The sequence below is a fragment of the Rhinopithecus roxellana genome, chromosome 6, assembly GCF_007565055.1.
Source record: "Rhinopithecus roxellana isolate Shanxi Qingling chromosome 6, ASM756505v1, whole genome shotgun sequence".
Classification (NCBI taxonomy): Eukaryota; Metazoa; Chordata; class Mammalia; order Primates; family Cercopithecidae; genus Rhinopithecus; species Rhinopithecus roxellana.
In genome coordinates, this window is record NC_044554.1 from 16,066,550 (window position 1) to 16,085,763 (window position 19,214).

Sequence of the window (19,214 nt, forward strand, 5' to 3'; positions counted from 1 at the left end):
GCCTTAGCATGTGCTAAATATTCCAGTGACTTCCCATATCATTGTGATGAAAGCCAGAGTCCTCGCTAAGGCCCTATAAAGCCATTAAGACCTGTAGGTCGGGGGGCGGAGCAAGATGGCCGAATAGGAACAACTCCAGTCTCCAACTCCCAGCGCGAGCGACACAGAAGACCGGTGATTTCTGCATTTTCAACTGAGGTACTGGGGTCATCTCACTAGGGAGTGCCGGACAATCGGTGCTGGTCAGCTGCTGCAGCCTGACCAGCGAGAGCTGAAGCAGGGCGAGGCATCGCCTCACCTGGAAGCGCAAGGGGGAAGGGGATCCGTTTTCCTAGCCAGGGGAACTGAGACACACAACACCTGGAAAATCGGGTAACTCCCACCCCAATACTGCGCTGTAAGCATACAGGCATTCCAGGAGAATATATCCCACACCTGGCCGGGAGGGTCCCACGCCCACGGAGCCTCCCTCACTGCTAACACAGCAGTCTGCCGCGATCTATCCGCAAGGCAGCAGCGAGGCTGGGGGAGGGGCGCCCGCCATTGCTGAGGCTTAAGTAGGTAAACAAAGCCGCTGGGAAGCTCGAACTGGGTGGAGCTCACAGCAGCTCAAGGAAGCCTGCCTGTCTCTGTAGTCTCCACCTCTGGGGACAGCGCACAGCTGAAGACCAACAGGGGAAGTAGCGGGAGCCGGTGCAGACGCGAACGACTCTGTCTGACAGCTTTGGGGAGAGCCGCGGATCTCCCAACGCGGAGGTTGAGATCTGAGAACGGACAGACTGCCTGCTCAGGTGTGTCCCTGACCCCTGAGTAGCCTAGCTGGGAGAAATCCCCCACTAGGGGCAGTCTGACACCCCACACCTCACAGGGTGGAGTACACCCCTGAGAGGACACTTCCAAAGGAAGAATCAGACAGGTACACTCGCTGTTCAGCAATATTCTATCTTCGGCAACCTCTGCTGCTGATACCCAGGCAAACAGGGTCTGGAGTGGACCTTAAGCAATCTCCAACAGACCAACAGAGAGTCCTTCTGACTGTCAGAAGGAAAACTATCAAACAGGAAGGACACCTATACCAAAACCCCATCAGTTCGTCACCACCATCAAAGACCAGAGACAGATAAAACCACAAAGATGGGGAAGAAGCAGGGCAGAAAAGCTGGAAATTCAAAAAATAAGAGCGCATCTCCCCCTGCAAAGGAGCGCAGCCCATCACCAGCAACGGATCAAAGCTGGTCAGAGAATGACTTGGACGAGAGGAGAGAAGAAGGCTTCAGTCCATCAAACTTATCAGAGCTAAAGGAGGAATTACGTACCCAGCGCAAAGAAACTAAAAATCTTGAAAAAAGAGTGGAAGAATTGACAGCTAGACTCATTAATGCAGAGAAGATCATAAACGAAATGACAGAGATGAAAACCATGACACGAGAAATACGTGACAAATGCACAAGCTTCAGTAACCGACTCGATCAACTGGAAGAAAGAGTATCAGCGATTGAAGATCAAATGAATGAAATGAAGCGAGAAGAGAAACCAAAAGAAAAAAGAAGAAAAAGAAATGAGCAAAGCCTGCAAGAAGTATGGGATTACGTAAAAAGACCAAATCTACGTCTGATTGGGGTGCCTGAAAGTGAGGGGGAAAATGGAACCAAGTTGGAAAACACTCTTCAGGATATCATCCAGGAGAACTTCCCCAACCTAGTAGGGCAGGCCAACATTCAAATTCAGGAAATACAGAGAACGCCACAAAGATACTCCTCCAGAAGAGCAACTCCAAGACACATAATTGCCAGATTCACCAAAGTTGAAATGAAGGAAAAAATCTTAAGGGCAGCCAGAGAGAAAGGTCGGGTCACCCACAAAGGAAAGCCCATCAGACTAACAGCAGATCTCTCGGCAGAAACTCTACAAGCCAGAAGAGAGTGGGGGCCAATATTCAACGTTCTTAAAGAAAAGAATTTTAAACCCAGAATTTCATATCCAGCCAAACTAAGTTTCATAAGTGAAGGAGAAATAAAATCCTTTACAGATAAGCAAATGCTTAGAGATTTTGTCACCACCAGGCCTGCCTTACAAGAGACCCTGAAGGAAGCCCTAAACATGGAAAGGAACAACCGGTACCAGCCATCGCAAAAACTTGGCAAAATGTAAAGACCATCGAGGCTAGGAAGAAACTGCATCAACTAACGAGCAAAATAACCAGTTAATATCATAATGGCAGGATCAAGTTCACACATAACAATATTAACCTTAAATGTTAATGGACTAAATGCTCCAATTAAAAGACACAGACTGGCAAACTGGATAAAGAGTCAAGACCCATCAGTCTGCTGTATTCAGGAGACCCATCTCACATGCAGAGACATACATAGGCTCAAAATAAAGGGATGGAGGAAGATCTACCAAGCAAATGGAGAACAAAAAAAAGCAGGGGTTGCAATCCTAGTCTCTGATAAAACAGACTTTAAACCATCAAAGATCAAAAGAGACAAAGAAGGCCATTACATAATGGTAAAGGGATCAATTCAACAGGAAGAGCTAACTCTCCTAAATATATATGCACCCAATACAGGAGCACCCAGATTCATAAAGCAAGTCCTTAGAGACTTACAAAGAGACTTAGACTCCCATACAATAATAATGGGAGACTTCAACACTCCGCTGTCAACATTAGACAGATCAACGAGACAGAAAGTTAACAAGGATATCCAGGAATTGAACTCATCTCTGCACCAAGTGGACCTAATAGACATCTATAGAACTCTCCACCCCAAATCAACAGAATATACATTCTTCTCAGCACCACATCGCACTTATTCCAAAATTGACCACATAATTGGAAGTAAAGTACTCCTCAGCAAATGTAAAAGAACAGAAATTATAACAAACTGTCTCTCAGACCACAGTGCAATCAAACTAGAACTCAGGACTAAGAAACTCAATCAAAACCGCTCAACTACATGGAAACTGAACAACCTGCTCCTGAATGACTACTGGGTACATAACGAAATGAAAGCGGAAATAAAGATGTTCTTTGAAACCAATGAGAACAAAGATACAACATACCAGAATCTCTGGGACACATTTAAAGCAGTGTGTAGAGGGAAATTTATAGCACTAAATGCCCACAAGAGAAAGCAGGAAAGATCTAAAATTGACACTCTAACATCACAATTAAAAGAACTAGAGAGGCAAGAGCAATCACATTCAAAAGCTAGCAGAAGGCAAGAAATAACTAAGATCAGAGCAGAACTGAAGGAGATAGAGACACAAAAAACCCTCCAAAAAATCAATGAATCCAGGAGTTGGTTTTTTGAAAAGATCAACAAAATTGACAGACCGCTAGCAAGGCTAATAAAGAAAAAAAGAGAGAGGAATCAAATAGATGCAATAAAAAATGATAAAGGGGATATCACCACTGACCCCACAGAAATACAAACTACCATCAGAGAATACTATAAACGCCTCTACGCAAATCAACTAGAAAATCTAGAAGAAATGGATAATTTCCTGGACACTTACACTCTCCCAAGGCTAAACCAGGAAGAAGTTGAATCCCTGAATAGACCAATAGCAGGCTCTGAAATTGAGGCAACAATTAATAGCCTACCCACCAAAAAAAGTCCAGGACCAGATGGATTCACAGCTGAATTCTACCAGAGGTACAAGGAGGAGCTGGTACCATTCCTTCTGAAACTATTCCAATCAATAGAAAAAGAGGGAATCCTCCCTAACTCATTTTATGAGGCCAACATCATCCTGATACCAAAGCCTGGCAGAGACACAACAAAAAAAGAGAATTTTAGACCAATATCCCTGATGAACATTGATGCAAAAATCCTCAATAAAATATTGGCAAACCGGATTCAGCAGCACATCAAAAAGCTTATCCACCATGATCAAGTGGGCTTCATCCCTGGGATGCAAGGCTGGTTCAACATTCGCAAATCAATAAACGTAATCCAGCATATAAACAGAACCAAAGACAAGAACCACATGATTGTCTCAATAGATGCAGAAAAGGCTTTTGACAAAATTCAACAGCCCTTCATGCTAAAAACGCTCAATAAATTCGGTATTGATGGAACGTACCTCAAAATAATAAGAGCTATTTATGACAAACCCACAGCTAATATCATACTGAATGGGCAAAAACTGGAAAAATTCCCTTTGAAAACTGGCACAAGACAGGGATGCCCTCTCTCACCACTCCTATTCAACATAGTGTTGGAAGTTCTGGCTAGGGCAATCAGGCAAGAGAAAGAAATCAAGGGTATCCAGTTAGGAAAAGAAGAAGTCAAATTGTCCCTGTTTGCAGATGACATGATTGTATATTTAGAAAACCCCATCGTCTCAGCCCAAAATCTCCTTAAGCTGATAAGCAACTTCAGCAAAGTCTCAGGATACAAAATTAATGTGCAAAAATCACAAGCATTCTTATACACCAGCAACAGACAAGCAGAGAGCCAAATCAGGAATGAACTTCCATTCACAATTGCCTCAAAGAGAATAAAATACCTAGGAATCCAGCTTACAAGGGATGTAAAGGACCTCTTCAAGGAGAACTACAAACCACTGCTCAGTGAAATCAAAGAGGACACAAACAAATGGAAGAACATACCATGCTCATGGATAGGAAGAATCAATATCGTGAAAATGGCCATACTCCCCAAGGTTATTTATAGATTCAATGCCATCCCCATCAAGCTACCAATGACTTTCTTCACAGAATTGGAAAAAAACTGCTTTAAAGTTCATATGGAACCAAAAAAGAGCCCGCATTGCCAAGACAATCCTAAGTCAAAAGGACAAAGCTGGAGGCGTCACGCTACCTGACTTCAAACTATACTACAAGGCTACAGTAACCAAAACAGCATGGTACTGGTACCAAAACAGAGATATAGACCAATGGAACAGAACAGAGTCCTCAGAAATAATACCGCACATCTACAGCCATCTGATCTTTGACAAACCTGAGAGAAACAAGAAATGGGGAAAGGATTCCCTATTTAATAAATGGTGCTGGGAAAATTGGCTAGCCATAAGTAGAAAGCTGAAACTGGATCCTTTCCTTACCCCTTATACGAAGATTAATTCAAGATGGATTAGAGACTTAAATGTTAGACCTAATACCATCAAAACCCTAGAAGAAAATCTAGGTAGTACCATTCAGGACATAGGCATGGGCAAGGACTTCATGTCTAAAACACCAAAAGCAACGGCAGCAAAAGCCAAAATTGACAAATGGGATCTAATTAAACTAAAGAGCTTTTGCACAGCAAAAGAAACTACCATCAGAGTGAACAGGCAACCTACAGAATGGGAGAAAATTTTTGCAACCTACTCATCTGACAAAGGGCTAATATCCAGAATCTACAAAGAACTCAAACAAATATACGAGAAAAAAACAAACAACCCCATCAAAAAGTGGGGAAAGGATATGAACAGACATTTCTCAAAAGAAGATATTCATACAGCCAACAGACACATGAAAAAATGCTCATCATCACTGGCCATCAGAGAAATGCAAATCAAAACCACAATGAGATACCATCTCACACCAGTTAGAATGGCAATCATTAAGAAGTCAGGAAACAACAGGTGTTGGAGAGGATGTGGAGAAATAGGAACACTTTTACACTGTTGGTGGGATTGTAAACTAGTTCAACCATTATGGAAAACAGTATGGCAATTCCTCAAGGATCTAGAACTAGATGTACCATATGACCCAGCCATCCCACTACTGGGTATATACCCAAAGGATTATAAATTAGTCTACTACAAAGACACATGCACACGTATGTTTATTGCGGCACTATTCACAATAGCAAAGACTTGGAATCAACCCAAATGTCCATCTGTGACAGACTGGATTAAGAAAATGTGGCACATATACACCATGGAATACTATGCAGCCATAAAAAAGGATGAGTTTGCGTCCTTTGTAGGGACATGGATGCAGCTGGAAACCATCATTCTTAGCAAACTATCACAAGAAGAGAAAACCAAACACCGCATGTTCTCACTCATAGGTGGGAACTGAACAATGAGATCACTTGGACTCGGGAAGGGGAACATCACACACTGGGGTCTATCATGGGGAGGGGGGAGGAGGGAGGGATTGCATTGGGGAGTTATACATGATATAAATGATGAATTGATGGGTGCTGACGAGTTGATGGGTGCAGCACACCAACATGGCATAAGTATACATATGTAACAAACCTGCACGTTATGCACATGTACCCTAGAACTTAAAGTATAATTAAAAAAAAAAAAAAAAAAAAAAAAAAAAAAAAAAAAAAGACCTGTAGGTCATCCTTGTCACCAAAGTCAGCACCTCCTAGGTTCTAGAAAGCAGCCTGTTTATTAGGACTTGCTTATTGAACCCACATCTGCTGGGCTGGACATGAGGGTGGATGACAGAGCAACCACTGTAGGGCAAGCTAAAGTGGGTTAACCACAAATAAATGGGTAGAAAAAAATGTTTATGAGAACACTCTGACACTCGGCCTAGGCAATGTGGCAGATCTGTGGGTGCTGGAAAAAGAATATAAACTGCAGAATCCATTTTGGGATTGTCAGCAGCAGTCCTGGGTAAAAATAGCATCCACAAGTAATACCAGGAAATGCAAAGCAAAGGCTTTCCTAGTGTGGCTTAGAAAAACACAGGAAAATCTCATCTGCTGTGTTGATGAGTAGAAAAATTCTTTACTTCTTTTACCTTAGAACTTGAATGAGAATTGCAAATACTGATGCACAGCGTTTGCTTTTGATGAAGATTATATAAATATACATTTCCCCAGACCAGAAGGAGAATTTGATCAATTCCCCTATTTCTAGTTCAGGTACTATGTGGTATGCACATTTCATATATACTGCTACCCCAAATTCTTGGTAAATGCCTCAACAAATACCGTATTTACTTGATTACTACCCCTTACAAGCTTGCTCCTCCTCCAGCCAAACCTTGTTGATTTTGAGGAGGAAGTTAGGAAATTTTTCCAGGTAGTTTCCCCATTTAGCAGGCTCTCTTGGTTGTCAGCCACCTCAGAACTACTCTGAAAGCTTGTAATAGTAAGAAAAGAGACATAAATGGCCCTGTTTATTGCATATACAAAATTCTTAACTATTGTTCAAGCTGTAGTAAAATTGTGCCCTTAACTTCAGAGGCAGCTAAGGGTAATATACCTGCATAACTCTCCCCCATCTGATGTCAGAAGGAAAATAACTCCTTAAAAAATGGTAAACTATTCTGGTCAATGTGAAAGTAACAGCAGTTTAAAAACTCTGACTTTCACATATTCTTGGCAAATCCATTTACCTCAATATGGCATAAATATGCCTTTCAATTAGTCTCACATTTATTCCCTTTGAAAAACTAGGATTTCTTGGCGAAGTACCTGTTTCTCAGTGAATAAAGCTATTATTTCTTTTTCTTGCCATTAGATATTTAAGGGAAAAATACATAGTGATCATCGAGGTCTGTGTGGTTGAACTGGCACGTGTTAGGTCCCCTACACACACCATCTGAATCATTGCAAGTCAGCTGGGCAAGGCTCAACTCCGAGTTGGGGAATCTGTATTCAGGTTCTCTATTTGTGACCATGTGTATGTGGTATACTTGTACAGAACCTCAGGTTGTCACACTTGAATTCTAGCCATGATTTTTAACTTCGGTGTATTTTCACTTTCAAAGGTTGCAGTCCAATTATCATCATCAATCTAAAGCACATGGCTCTGTGGCAGCCACTACCAAAGGGAATTTAATAAACAAGACTTTTCCCTTTGAATTTATGGAAATCAGCAATATAACAAAAAATGATGAATCACTAGATTTATATAAACCATAGTGAAAACCATTTGTATTGATAGTATTAAAAGACAAAGCTACCCTTCATGTTTTTTTTTCCTTTGAGACAGAGGCTTGCTCTGTCACCCAGGCTGGAGTGCGGTGGCGTGATCTCAACTCACTGCAACCTCTGCCTCCCGAGTTCAAGCGATTCTCATGCCCCAGCCTCCCAAGTAGCTGGGATTACAGGTGCCCGCTACAATGTCTATTTTTTTTTTTTTTTTTTTGTATTTTTAGTAGAGATGGGGTTTCAACTTGTTGGCCAGGCTGGTTTCAAACTCCTGACCTCAAGTGACCCGCCTGTCTCAGCCTCCCCAAGTGCTGGGATTACAGGCATGAGCCACCGTACCTGGCCTACCCTTCGTCTTATAATCTAAAATAATAGGCTCTGAATTACATAGTCATTAACACTTGGAGAAACTTAAGTTGTTCTTTGATGACCCAGTATTATATATGCTAAGTGTGTATGTCATGAAACCTTATTTATATTGTGTTTCAGTAAATGATGTGTATTTTTAAAGCAGGGGGTATGAATTTATGGGGCATTTCTAGAAGGTTGTGTTTAGACAACAATAAGTTGAAGAAAGCAAGCAATAAAAATGTACTTATATTTTTATAAGCTGATGTTTTTCAAGATAAAAATATTACGGGAAAAAAGGAAAAAATACAAAAGCAGAAATAGGCTCATTGGGGGAGGGAATGGCCCAAGAGCATAAAAGCAGTGAAAAAGAGACATTTCCTTACATGTTATCTCTTCTTAGAACACAGTGTAGTCTCGTTGTAGAAGTTTTAAATCTTGTATAGATATTTTTCTCAGATAATTAATAAACTTAATACTATTTACTTTTCTCATTTACACCTGATACAGCAAGTGCAAATTCACTGTAGCTTGAGGTTAGATCCTCAGCAATATCAAGTATTCTAACTAAAATCTAGGAGAGTAGCTTTGTATTAGTATTAAAAATATGTAATTCCAGTTTTCAATCTAAGCACCACAAAGGAAATTCTAATAAACAGGCTCTTCAGCATGAAGCACTAAGGACTCAGCATAACAATATCCGGGAAATTCTACCCACTCTGGCTACAGAAAAACTACATTTACTTACTCTTCGAAATTCCCTAATGCTTGCATTGTTGAGGCAGCTGATTGTTTGAATATGCTCAGATTAATTCTGGAAGATTGCAGGGTGAAGTAGAGTGCTCATAGGCTCTGACTCAGGTAGACCAAGATTCACTTCTTAGCTTTGCTACTTACCTGTGAGACCCATGGTCAAGTGACTGAACCTCTTTGAGCCTCATTTTCCTCATCTGTAAATGGGAATGTTACTATCTTCCTGGAAGTTGTAGACAGCATGTGTGTGGGTACCTGGAGCCTAGAATGGCATGTCCCAGGTTATGACGCTGTATGTAACTGCTCTCCTATGGGACTGAATTATATACCGTTCACAGGGTGTCTTGGTATGCAAACCTCCCTGTGCCACATGGCTGCTGTGAGATCTAACCATGTGCCATCTTTACAGTTGGGGTGGGGGGCGGGGGAGTGGGGCAGTGGGGCCAGGCTTGAGCATGACTTTGCTGGTAAGTGGGCAAATTTACTTCTGGTTCAGGTTGCCTGACAGTGTTAATAAATTCCTGCCTAACATTATCTTGGGAGGAGCCAGGACCTCCTCTCTGAACTTTCTCTTTCTCTTGCCCTTAAAGAAACAAAACATAGCAAAATTTCCCAAAATAAGTGGAAGAAATGATACCATGCTGTATATGAACGTCACTTAATGACATCTGGCTTTAATTTAATATTACAAATAAGTTATTAAACCATGCCAGAAATGAAACATATAGACATTGTTACATCGTTCGTTATTGTAGGGTAGATTAGCAGTTCCCGGACCACACTTTGAGAACATCAGTCTTCACTAACATGTCAAGAGCATTACTGAAATCTCCCATCTGTTTTCTTAGCTCATGACTTTATCTTGCATGTGCAAATCCTGCATAAATACTAGCACAAGATTGCATCGGTTGCAAAACCCAGTAATGATTTGCAGGAAGTAGGTAATATTCTAGAAAGATTTCCTTAGTCTCATAGTTCTCAGGTTAAATATTTTAAATTTAGTTCTTTAAATTTTTATTGTTTTATTCTGAGTAATTTGGAAATAATTAAGATATAGGATGTTAAGAGGCATTTATTAAAATCAGCTACTTGAGAGGCTGAGGCAGGAGAAGTGCCTGAACCCGGGAGGTGGAGGTTGCAGTGAGCCAAGATCGCACCACTGCACTCCAGCCCGAGCAACAGAGTGACAGTCCATCTCAAAAAAAAAGGAGCATTTATTAAAACCTTGGGACTAAATGATAAGAAATACAGAAGCGCCATCACTTTCACTCTGTTTCAGAGTGCTCTCACAGTCCTGTTCTGCAGATGTTTGCTCTTTGAGGTTATCTTCTCACAGATGCACACCATGTTTTGACTTTAATCGGTGTAAGTCAGGTTATATAGATGGCATTTGTACTTATTTTCATACCCCTTGGTTTACCTACCTAAGTTAAATTGGATTTAAGATGAAAGGAATTCCTTACAGTGACAGCTTGCGATGTGCAAATGAGTAGAACCCAAATGGCTGCCCTACTGAGGATACCTCCTTCCGTCTTGTCATTGTCCTTTAATTACCAACTGCCTTGAGTCTGGACCCCCAAAAAACTTGGGGTGAATTCCATTGCCAATGGGGAAAGGTTTCTGGTGGAAGTGACATCGAGAATTCCAAGACATGGTGGGGTGTAGGGAGGATTATAAGATTCAAAGAGCATTTCAAGTTATTCGTGAAAATGAAGAAGTAAGAAAAGTACAAACCTTTCCTTTTGCAGTCCAGTGTTTGTATGGGAAATACGTAATTGTGGCAAAAAGTTGAGTCCACCTCAGGCTTGATGACTGGGGGTCTCCCTGACACTTGGGGTTTCGGGTCCAGTTGTTCCTTTTCTTCTTCATTACACAACTGTTCAGATTTTATCTGCCGCAGTTTTTTATTTTTTTGTTCTTGTGGACTTTCACACTTGGCGTAGTTCCCCAAATTCCGGTTCCTGGGAATCTGCAACATTGAAATAAGCGTTTCTATCTCACAAGTACAGTGCCAGGGGTTGTCATAAAGACGCAGGTAGCTCAAGAGAGGTGTATAAATGAACACTTCCTCCGTCAAGACTTTGATCTGGTTGTGCTGCAGTAAGAGGGTGGTGAGTTTGTTTAAACCAAAGAACGCCTCACTCTCAATTTTTGAGATCTCATTCTGCTGCAGATCCAGGCTTTTCAGCTTTTTAAACTTGGAAAACATGTTGTTCTTCAATATGCGGATCTTGTTTCTTGCTAGCAGCATGTGCAGCAAATCCTGAGGCCAACCAGGCAGCACATAAACTAATTTTCTTTCTTGACAATCTAAGTATTTCTCATGGAGATATGTGTACACGTCACACGGGAGGCTTGGTGCATAGCGTTTGACCGGGTTGGAGCCTCTCCGGCCTCCACCCGCCTGGCCATGATTCACTCGGCTTCTCACAGTGCCTGAGCTTGCTTTGCGCAGCTCAGCAGCTTTGCAAAAGCAGAGCAAGATTACAATGGTAACCACACGCATCCTGACATCCAGCTGGCCCCAATTACTTCGTGTTACAGACGGAACAATGAAAGTATTCCTTTGAAATCCAAGTTTGGGTAATCTTAACTAATGCAGTTCTGGAACAATGAGACCCAGCTGGGGTACGTGGAGTCCCTAGGTTGAAAGAGAAAAAAAATACATATTAAAAGTTAAGGCCCATTGCAAGCACTGCATTACTGACAGATAAGAACAGACTTTTTAAGGCAAAGGCCTTTTAGTTCCACAAAACAGTGACATAGAAAGCTTCTTCCCCTCTTAGTTGTCTGGGTTAGAGGCTGAATGTTTATGCCCTGAGTTTGAATCAAGGCTCTCTTACCTGCTTAAGTATATCAACCCAGGTCATCTTCAGCATCTGTAAAATGGGACCAAGGATACCTCCTAATATTGTTGGGAGGATAAAATAGGCTCATGCGCATAAGATGCTTCACAGTGGCCACCCCGGGGGAAGTAGTCACAAATGTTAGGACTCAGCATGATTAAAACTGAAGCCTGTGGTTCATCATCACATCAGATTTAAGAAATTAAAAGAATTCTCCTTCTTTTAAAAGAATACAGCCTTGAGATGCACACACAAGGGTAGGACTTGAATGGTTGTCTTCCTGAGCTTTTTTTTTTTTTTTCCTATCCTTTTCTGTCTCCCAGTCACCAACCATGTTGGGTGTGGGCTCCAGAGATGCTTGGAGTAAATGGCACTGTCCTTGTCATCTCCTGCACGTCTTGGCTCAAATGTTACCTTTTCAGTGAAAACTTCCTGTTCAGCCCTATTTTAAATCACACTTGTTGGGTGCTCCCAATCTCTTTTCTTGTTTTATTTCTTCTCCATAGCACTTATCACCATCTGTCAAAGTAGATACGGTATTTAACTTCTTTTGTTTACTGTTAGTCTCTCCCCACTAGAAAGTAAACTCCTTAAGGGAAAATATTTTTGTCTATTTTGTTAACTGCTGTATTTCCTTATTAAGTATTTGTTGAACTGATGAATTACTCTCAAATAACTATTCTGGCTGGGTGTGGTGGCTCATGCCTGTAATCCCAGCACTTTGGGAGGCTGATAATAATAAACAGAATAGTTGACATGATTTTGTTTAGGTCAGACTTATATAAAGATCTCTTGAGCCCAGGAGACCAGTCTGAGCAGCATGGGGAAACCCTGTCTCTACAAAAAATACAAAAATTAGCCAGGCATGGTGGTATGCACCTGTAGTGTCAGCTACTTGGGAATGGGAGTGGGGGTTGCTGAAGTGGAAGGATCGCCTGAGCCTGGGAGGTTGAGGCTGTAGTGAGCCAACATGGTGCCACTTGCACTCTAGTGTGGGTGACAAAGCGAGATCCTGTCTCAAAAAAATGAAACAAACAAATAGAATAATTACTGTATTCTGTAAGAACATTTATTTTGTAAACTTACATTGCTTGGGAAATCTATTTTCTCCTTATTAAATATTATTGAGGACTTCCAGGATGTGCAGATTTTTAACAATTGTTTTCATTTTTTAAAATTCTGAAAGTATTTCTGGTTTGCATATATCACTTAGGATGCAGTCCATTCTTGGCAAAGGAAGAAATGTTCAAAATGGATTTATAACTACTAACATGTCTGTTGTTACTAGCATGGGGCTGTGTGGTTATGAGCAGCAAATGTGTTTTCTATTCGTTGTGACAGTTTGAACACCAGAATCCCCCTCTTGCCTGGAGTTTTCCTGCTTCATGGGGTCTCCACCTAGAATGCCTTCCCTTTTCTTTGCTTCAAGCATTCCTCCCAGTCACTGGTTTGTGTAGCCTCCCTAGCTGCTTCTCTTCTGTCTCAGATTTGGAGTTTTACTTACTGTCCACTGAGATTCAGGGCACTGGTTGTGAAGCACTTTACCGTCTAACTGTTTGTATACATGTCTCATTTTCCCCGAGAGATTATAAGCTGTGCACTGGCCTCTGGTCCCAGAGCTAGTCAGTTAGCCTTTCTGACCTTCCACTTGTCTATTTACAATTCATTATAAATTTTATATAAGTCTGACCTGAACAAAATGATGTCAACTATTCTGTTTATTATTATATATGCTGAATTATTTATGATATACATGTTGAAGTATTTGGGGTAAGTGTACTAGTGTCTGCAACTTACTTTGAAATGCATACAAAAATAAGATGATTGAGGGATGTATAGAGAGATGAATGAGTGGGTGGATATATGATAAAGCAAATACAGTAAAAAATAAATTAGAATCCAAGCAGTGGCTATATAGATTATTTATTGTACAATTCTTTCCACTTTTGTGTATGTTTGAAAATTTTCATAATAAAATGTTAAATGAAAACAAAAAAATAAGAAAGCAGGCACAAAAAACCAGATTGGTTTTCTTCAAGTGCTTTCAAGCTAAAAGCTCCGAGTATATAGTGTTTTTCCCACAGTAATATTTTTCTCTTTTCCCCTTACTCCTATAATCCTCAAACAATAATAAACATGTCTATATATTTTAATTCTGAAGCCCAAAAAAGTCATTTTTCCGGGAAAAGAAACCATATACTTAGAACATGTTACTTGCCAAGGTTTTTGTTTGTTTTCTAATGAATACACTGCATTCAATGTAAGATAGAAAAACTTTGTTTAAACATTTGCAATATGTAGTTTAGTGATGTATAACTTATTTGCTTCAGGCCACTGTAGGAACTTGCAAGAGCTGAATGTCTCTGACTGCCCAACATTCACAGTGAGTATAAGCAACCATTTTTACTGCTGTTTATATAGATTGACTTGCTACATTGGAGTGCCAATATGCAGAATAGATGCTTGTGTGCTTATTTGGGATTCAGTGTGGAAAACAGCAAACTATGTTAAACATTGACAAGAAATTTTACTCCATCTGTACAATGCTAATATTAATCACGTAGATGTATGCTCAGTGTTGGAGCCTCTGGCAAGTAGAAATTTTTCAATGACTACCCAAAATGAACTGTATTTATATTTAATGGTGTGTGTGTATGAGACAGAAAAAAATTGGGCCCCAGTAGACATGATAGGCTCATTTTATCTTCATGGCTATCAACAGCTGTACCAAAGAAGATGGAAATGAATATGTATCCCTAGTTGCTTTCTTCCTGGTTCCTGTCTCCAGTCTTTCCCTCTGTCCCCAACCTGTCTTCCATTCTGTGAGCACTTTATACTCTTTGTAAAAGGCGGATATGACTACTTCACTCTCATCATCCATCAGCTACACACACTCCCATCATCTACACAACTGGATAAAGCCAACGCTCTTTAATATTACTCTACCTTGAAGACCCTCTGTGGTTTTGCCTCTGCCTCCCTTTCCAGCCTCACTTGCTTCAGTTTCTGTGTACACACTAATTTGCAGTGCCTACAGCCACTGAGCTTCCTTTGCTGCATGCTCCAAGTTGCTCCTTGCAGTTGTGCATTTGCTCTTTGCTTAGAATGCCCTTTCCCTTTGTCCCCAAGTGGTGCTTTCCTCTTTATCAGGTTTTAAGGCTTATTACCACCTCTTCTACGAAGACATCACTGGCTCCCAGGGCTGGGGTCACTGCTGTTCCTCTAGGTTCCTATGATAAATATCCTTAACCATAAGGTTTCAGCTTCCTCCATAGCCTAAGAGACCCAAAGGGCAGGAGATGTGTCTTACTATTTGTGGTAGTCATGGTACAACAGCACAAACTTTGGCATATTATATTCAATAATATTTAGTGAATGCAACCATCTGGAGATACCAAGTAGGCAATGGACAACATTGACAAGAATTGAAATTCCACCTTGGGTTGACATCTATGTATAAGTCATAATTAACATCATAAGAGTGAATAAGATCAATTTAGAAGGTATGAGAAGAGGAGAAGACTTAAGGTTGAGCCTTACGGAATGCTGACTTTTAGGAGCAGACAGAGGATATTCAGAAGGAATAGTAAGAGAAGTAGGTTGACAATGAAGAGGTATCACACAATGAAAGTGAGTAGAGTTTCAGAAAGAACCAAAGTGAACAGGTAAGAAAAGGACTGAACAATGCATTGTAGATTTGAGAATCAGAAGGGACTGCCAATTTTTGCTACAACAGTTTCATTGGGATATTGGAGCAGAAATCTACTTGCAATGAATTGTGAAGTGGACAAGAGATGAGAAGGTGAGGCATTAGGCATAAACTAATCTTTCCAGAAAAGTGTCTTAGAGAGTGGTAGAAGGAAAACAGGGACAGGGAAATGGAAACGGGTTTATGGAGGATGATGGAGAGTCAGCTGAAGCAACCCATGGAGCAAGTCCCTAAGGAGACAGGAGGTAATAGGAGGAAACGCCTGGCTGTGGAATGCCAATCACAAGGCACCAGCTCCATCATGAAGGCCAACCCCTCCTCGCTGATGAAAAGACTGCATGAATTGGCCCCTTCCTGCTACCTCTCAGCCTCACTTTTACAGCCTCATCTTTCTAGTTTTTTCTTTCACATTTCTACTCTGTTTCAATACTGAACCACTTGGAAGTTCCCTGTTCATGTCATGCTATTTCATTGTGTCCTTGAACTTGTTTTTCCATCTGCCTAAATGACTACCCTTCCTTCCCCACCACCCCTATCCCAACCTGGCTAACACCTGTTCATTCTTTAATACACTCTTCAACTCTACTGGGTCTTCCCATTCTCTTTTTTTTATTGACCTTTAAAAAGCAGCTTTATTGAGATATAATAAATTTATATTTATATTGAGATTAAATTTACCCACTTAAAGTGTACAGTTTCATGGTTTTGTATTTTTACAGAGTTGTGTGACCATCACCACAACCAACTTCAGAACATTTCCCTCACTCCTAAAAGAACTCATGCCCATTAACAGTCACCCTTCATTTTCTCTCAACCCCCAGCCCTATGCAATTCTATTCACTTTTTGACAGTTAATTTCTAATATAATTTATTTTTTTGTTTGTTTGTTTTTGAGATGGAGTCTTGCTCTGTAGTCCAGGCTGGAGTGCAGTGGCGCCATCTTGGCTCACTACAGCCACCGCCTCCCGGGTTCCAGTGATTCTCTTGCCTCAGCCACCCAAGTAGATGGGATTACAGGCACGTGCCACTGCACCTGGCTAATTTTTGTATTTTTTTTTTTTTTTTTTTTTTTTTTTTTTTGTAGAGATGGGGTTTCACCATGTTGGCCAGGCTGGTGTTGAACTCCTGAGCTCAAGTGATCCACCCTCCTCGGCCTCCCAAAGTGTTGGGATTACAGGCGTGAGACACTGCGCCCAGCTGACAGAATTAATTTCTCTCTCTCCTGAGCTACATACAGTCTCAGTACTTCAACACAGATCCTTCACACTGTGTATAACACTTACGTTTACGTATATATCTCCTGTTTTAGAACTGAGCACTTTGAAAATCCTACTTTAGTAATTTTTCCCCATGAAATCCATCCCCCTATTTCCACAGTAAAACATCTTTTCAAAACATGGAAGGCATTATACACAAATAGAATGTGTACACAAAAATGTTAAGACCCTCAGAACTCCTCCACTCCTTGCCTCAATACACAGATTCAGCATTTAAATTAGTTGTTTAATCCCTGACCAGCAGAACATAAAGAACCACCCATAAAGAAACTAAGCATCTTCTCAGTGGCTTATACTTTAATATAAATAACCTGTTTCTTTATGTTCAAAAGTGCCCTTAAGGGTCATCTACAAGAAATGGAGGCATAGACAGACATGTCAAAGATCACATCAGAGAAAAAATGTTCTACTTTCTCTGGTTGCACTCTTTTTCCACTAGCAAAGTGAACGTGGGCTTCTTCATGAAGAAAGATTTTAAATCTTGACTACTATATTCTCCAGATGTCTGCCTGTGGTTATAATGAAGTTGTTTGTCAAGTGGATTTACTCTTTCTGTGGATGTTTTAGCACCTACTGTGTTAAATATGTTCTGCTAGGTGTTGGAGGGAATTAAAAAATGAATCATTTTTCAGTTCTTGTCCTCAGGGAGCTTGAGTTCTGTATTTGAGTAAAATATCAGATTCTTTGAGTTTGGCCCTCTAATAGGGAAGTCAAAACAATGCCATCTGCATTGAATTTGTGAACATCAAAGTCTTGTCCAATTTTGGAGTCTAATATTATATAGGGCCGATAATTTTATCCAGCAACATTTTACTATTGTTTTTCCCTTTGAGACGTAGACTGGGACACAGGCTCCGGAGTTGAGTAACATTCATTCAAAGAGCTTTGATTTCTAAGCTTGTCTTATGAAATATATTACATTCAGAAGGATTTGAGTACATTGAGGACAAATTCATAAGCCATTCTGCAATGTAGGTACTCAGTTTTTGCATTTATGTGTTCAAACATTTGGGGATTAAATCCTGAGTTCTTTTAAGTACTAAGAATGGGAGTGGTCTAAATTTGTTTGGATGTTCAAGCTTTTTCAGACAGGAAAATGTAGAGAATGCATTACCTCCTCATCTCAATCTGAGAATGGGAGTGGTCTAATTTTGTTTGGATGTCCAAGCTTCTTTAGACAGGAAAATGCAGAGAATGGATTGCCTCCTCATCTCAAACAGAAAGTCAGATTTCTTTGTGGTACATAAAGCTACTCCACCTTCCTCTTCCTGATCCCCACATTTTCATCTTCTTTGGGGCTGGCTGCCTCTCTGAGGGTGTTTAAGCCAGCTCTTTCTCCTCTCCTTGCCTCATCTCATTTGCATTTTGCCAAGGTCTTTCAACATGTGTATAATCACTTTGATACTTGATTGGCATGCTGAACGTTTTCAAAGACAGGTTTTCTTTGTATTAAAATACGGTGCCACACATTATGGTTATTCTCTCGATTCTTTTTGGAAAAATTGTACTGTACACATTTTATGTATCCACACCTATTCAAATCCTTCATTTTGGTGATGGGGCATCTAGAAAAAATGCTGACAGCTTGAATACTGTAGTTAAGACTAGTGTTTATCAAAACCTCTGCAGTGGCCTCTCATGAAGCATGGGTGCATAGAACCTTCCCTATAGCAGAATCACATAGATTTACAGCTTTCAAATAGAATCTTGTGTTCTCTTTAAGGCATGGTTTGCTGCCCCTGTAAATCAACCAATTCCTATCTGAGTGTGACGGATGCTGTGACCTGCAGGATTTTATTATTTTAAAAATCCATGACTATTGGAAATAGTAATGAATAGAATGTTAAACCTCAGTGATCCTGCTGAAAATAAACCTTTACTATCTTTAGTGGTGTTAGGAGTGGCCATATTTCTGATGCAGAATTCTTCTCAGAACCACATCTTCTAGCCTAGTGATGATTTAAATCTCTTCCAGTCAGATAGATGCAACAGTCTATTCTTTTCGGGACTGAGGTAGTGTCAAACATTGCATACACCACTAATACTTAAACTGGCTGCCCTGTTGATGCTCCTGGGGAGATTCCTCAATCATTAAATACAAACCTGTTGCTACTCATTGTATTTTCTATAGTGTTACCTATACAAAAAGCAGCTTGTTGCAATCAATGCTTGCAATTCATCTGGTCTTGTACATTTCATTGTAGAATCTGTGCTTGAAACCTCTGTTTTTCTATCTCTCTTATTTCATGGTCACAGTACTTACTCTCTTACTTCAGTTTTCAGCTTTCTGGGGGAAGGGTGCTTGAGTCTTTGAGATCCTCCCCCACCTAACCCCAACATTGAATCTCCTGCCCAACTGGTATATAGCCTATATTTTATTTTAGCCATCTCAAACTTACCATAAATCTGTTGAAAATCT

At 40.5% G+C, this 19,214-nt stretch overlaps 2 protein-coding genes across 2 annotated transcripts in view; one reads left to right on the forward strand and one right to left on the reverse strand.

Moving 5' to 3' along the window:
• Positions 1-19,214, forward strand: part of FBXL13 (F-box and leucine rich repeat protein 13) — a 277,423-nt gene that overhangs the window by 137,516 nt on the left and 120,693 nt on the right. The window contains exon 10 of the mRNA XM_030932545.1: positions 14,140-14,192. Within this exon, the coding sequence (XP_030788405.1) occupies positions 14,140-14,192 (53 nt within the window). The remainder of the gene's footprint in view (positions 1-14,139; positions 14,193-19,214) is intronic.
• Positions 1-19,214, reverse strand: part of LRRC17 (leucine rich repeat containing 17) — a 37,888-nt gene that overhangs the window by 6,055 nt on the left and 12,619 nt on the right. Inside the window, exon 2 of the mRNA XM_010377634.2 lies at positions 10,698-11,604. Within this exon, the coding sequence (XP_010375936.1) occupies positions 10,698-11,469 (772 nt within the window). The 5' untranslated portion in view covers positions 11,470-11,604. The remainder of the gene's footprint in view (positions 1-10,697; positions 11,605-19,214) is intronic.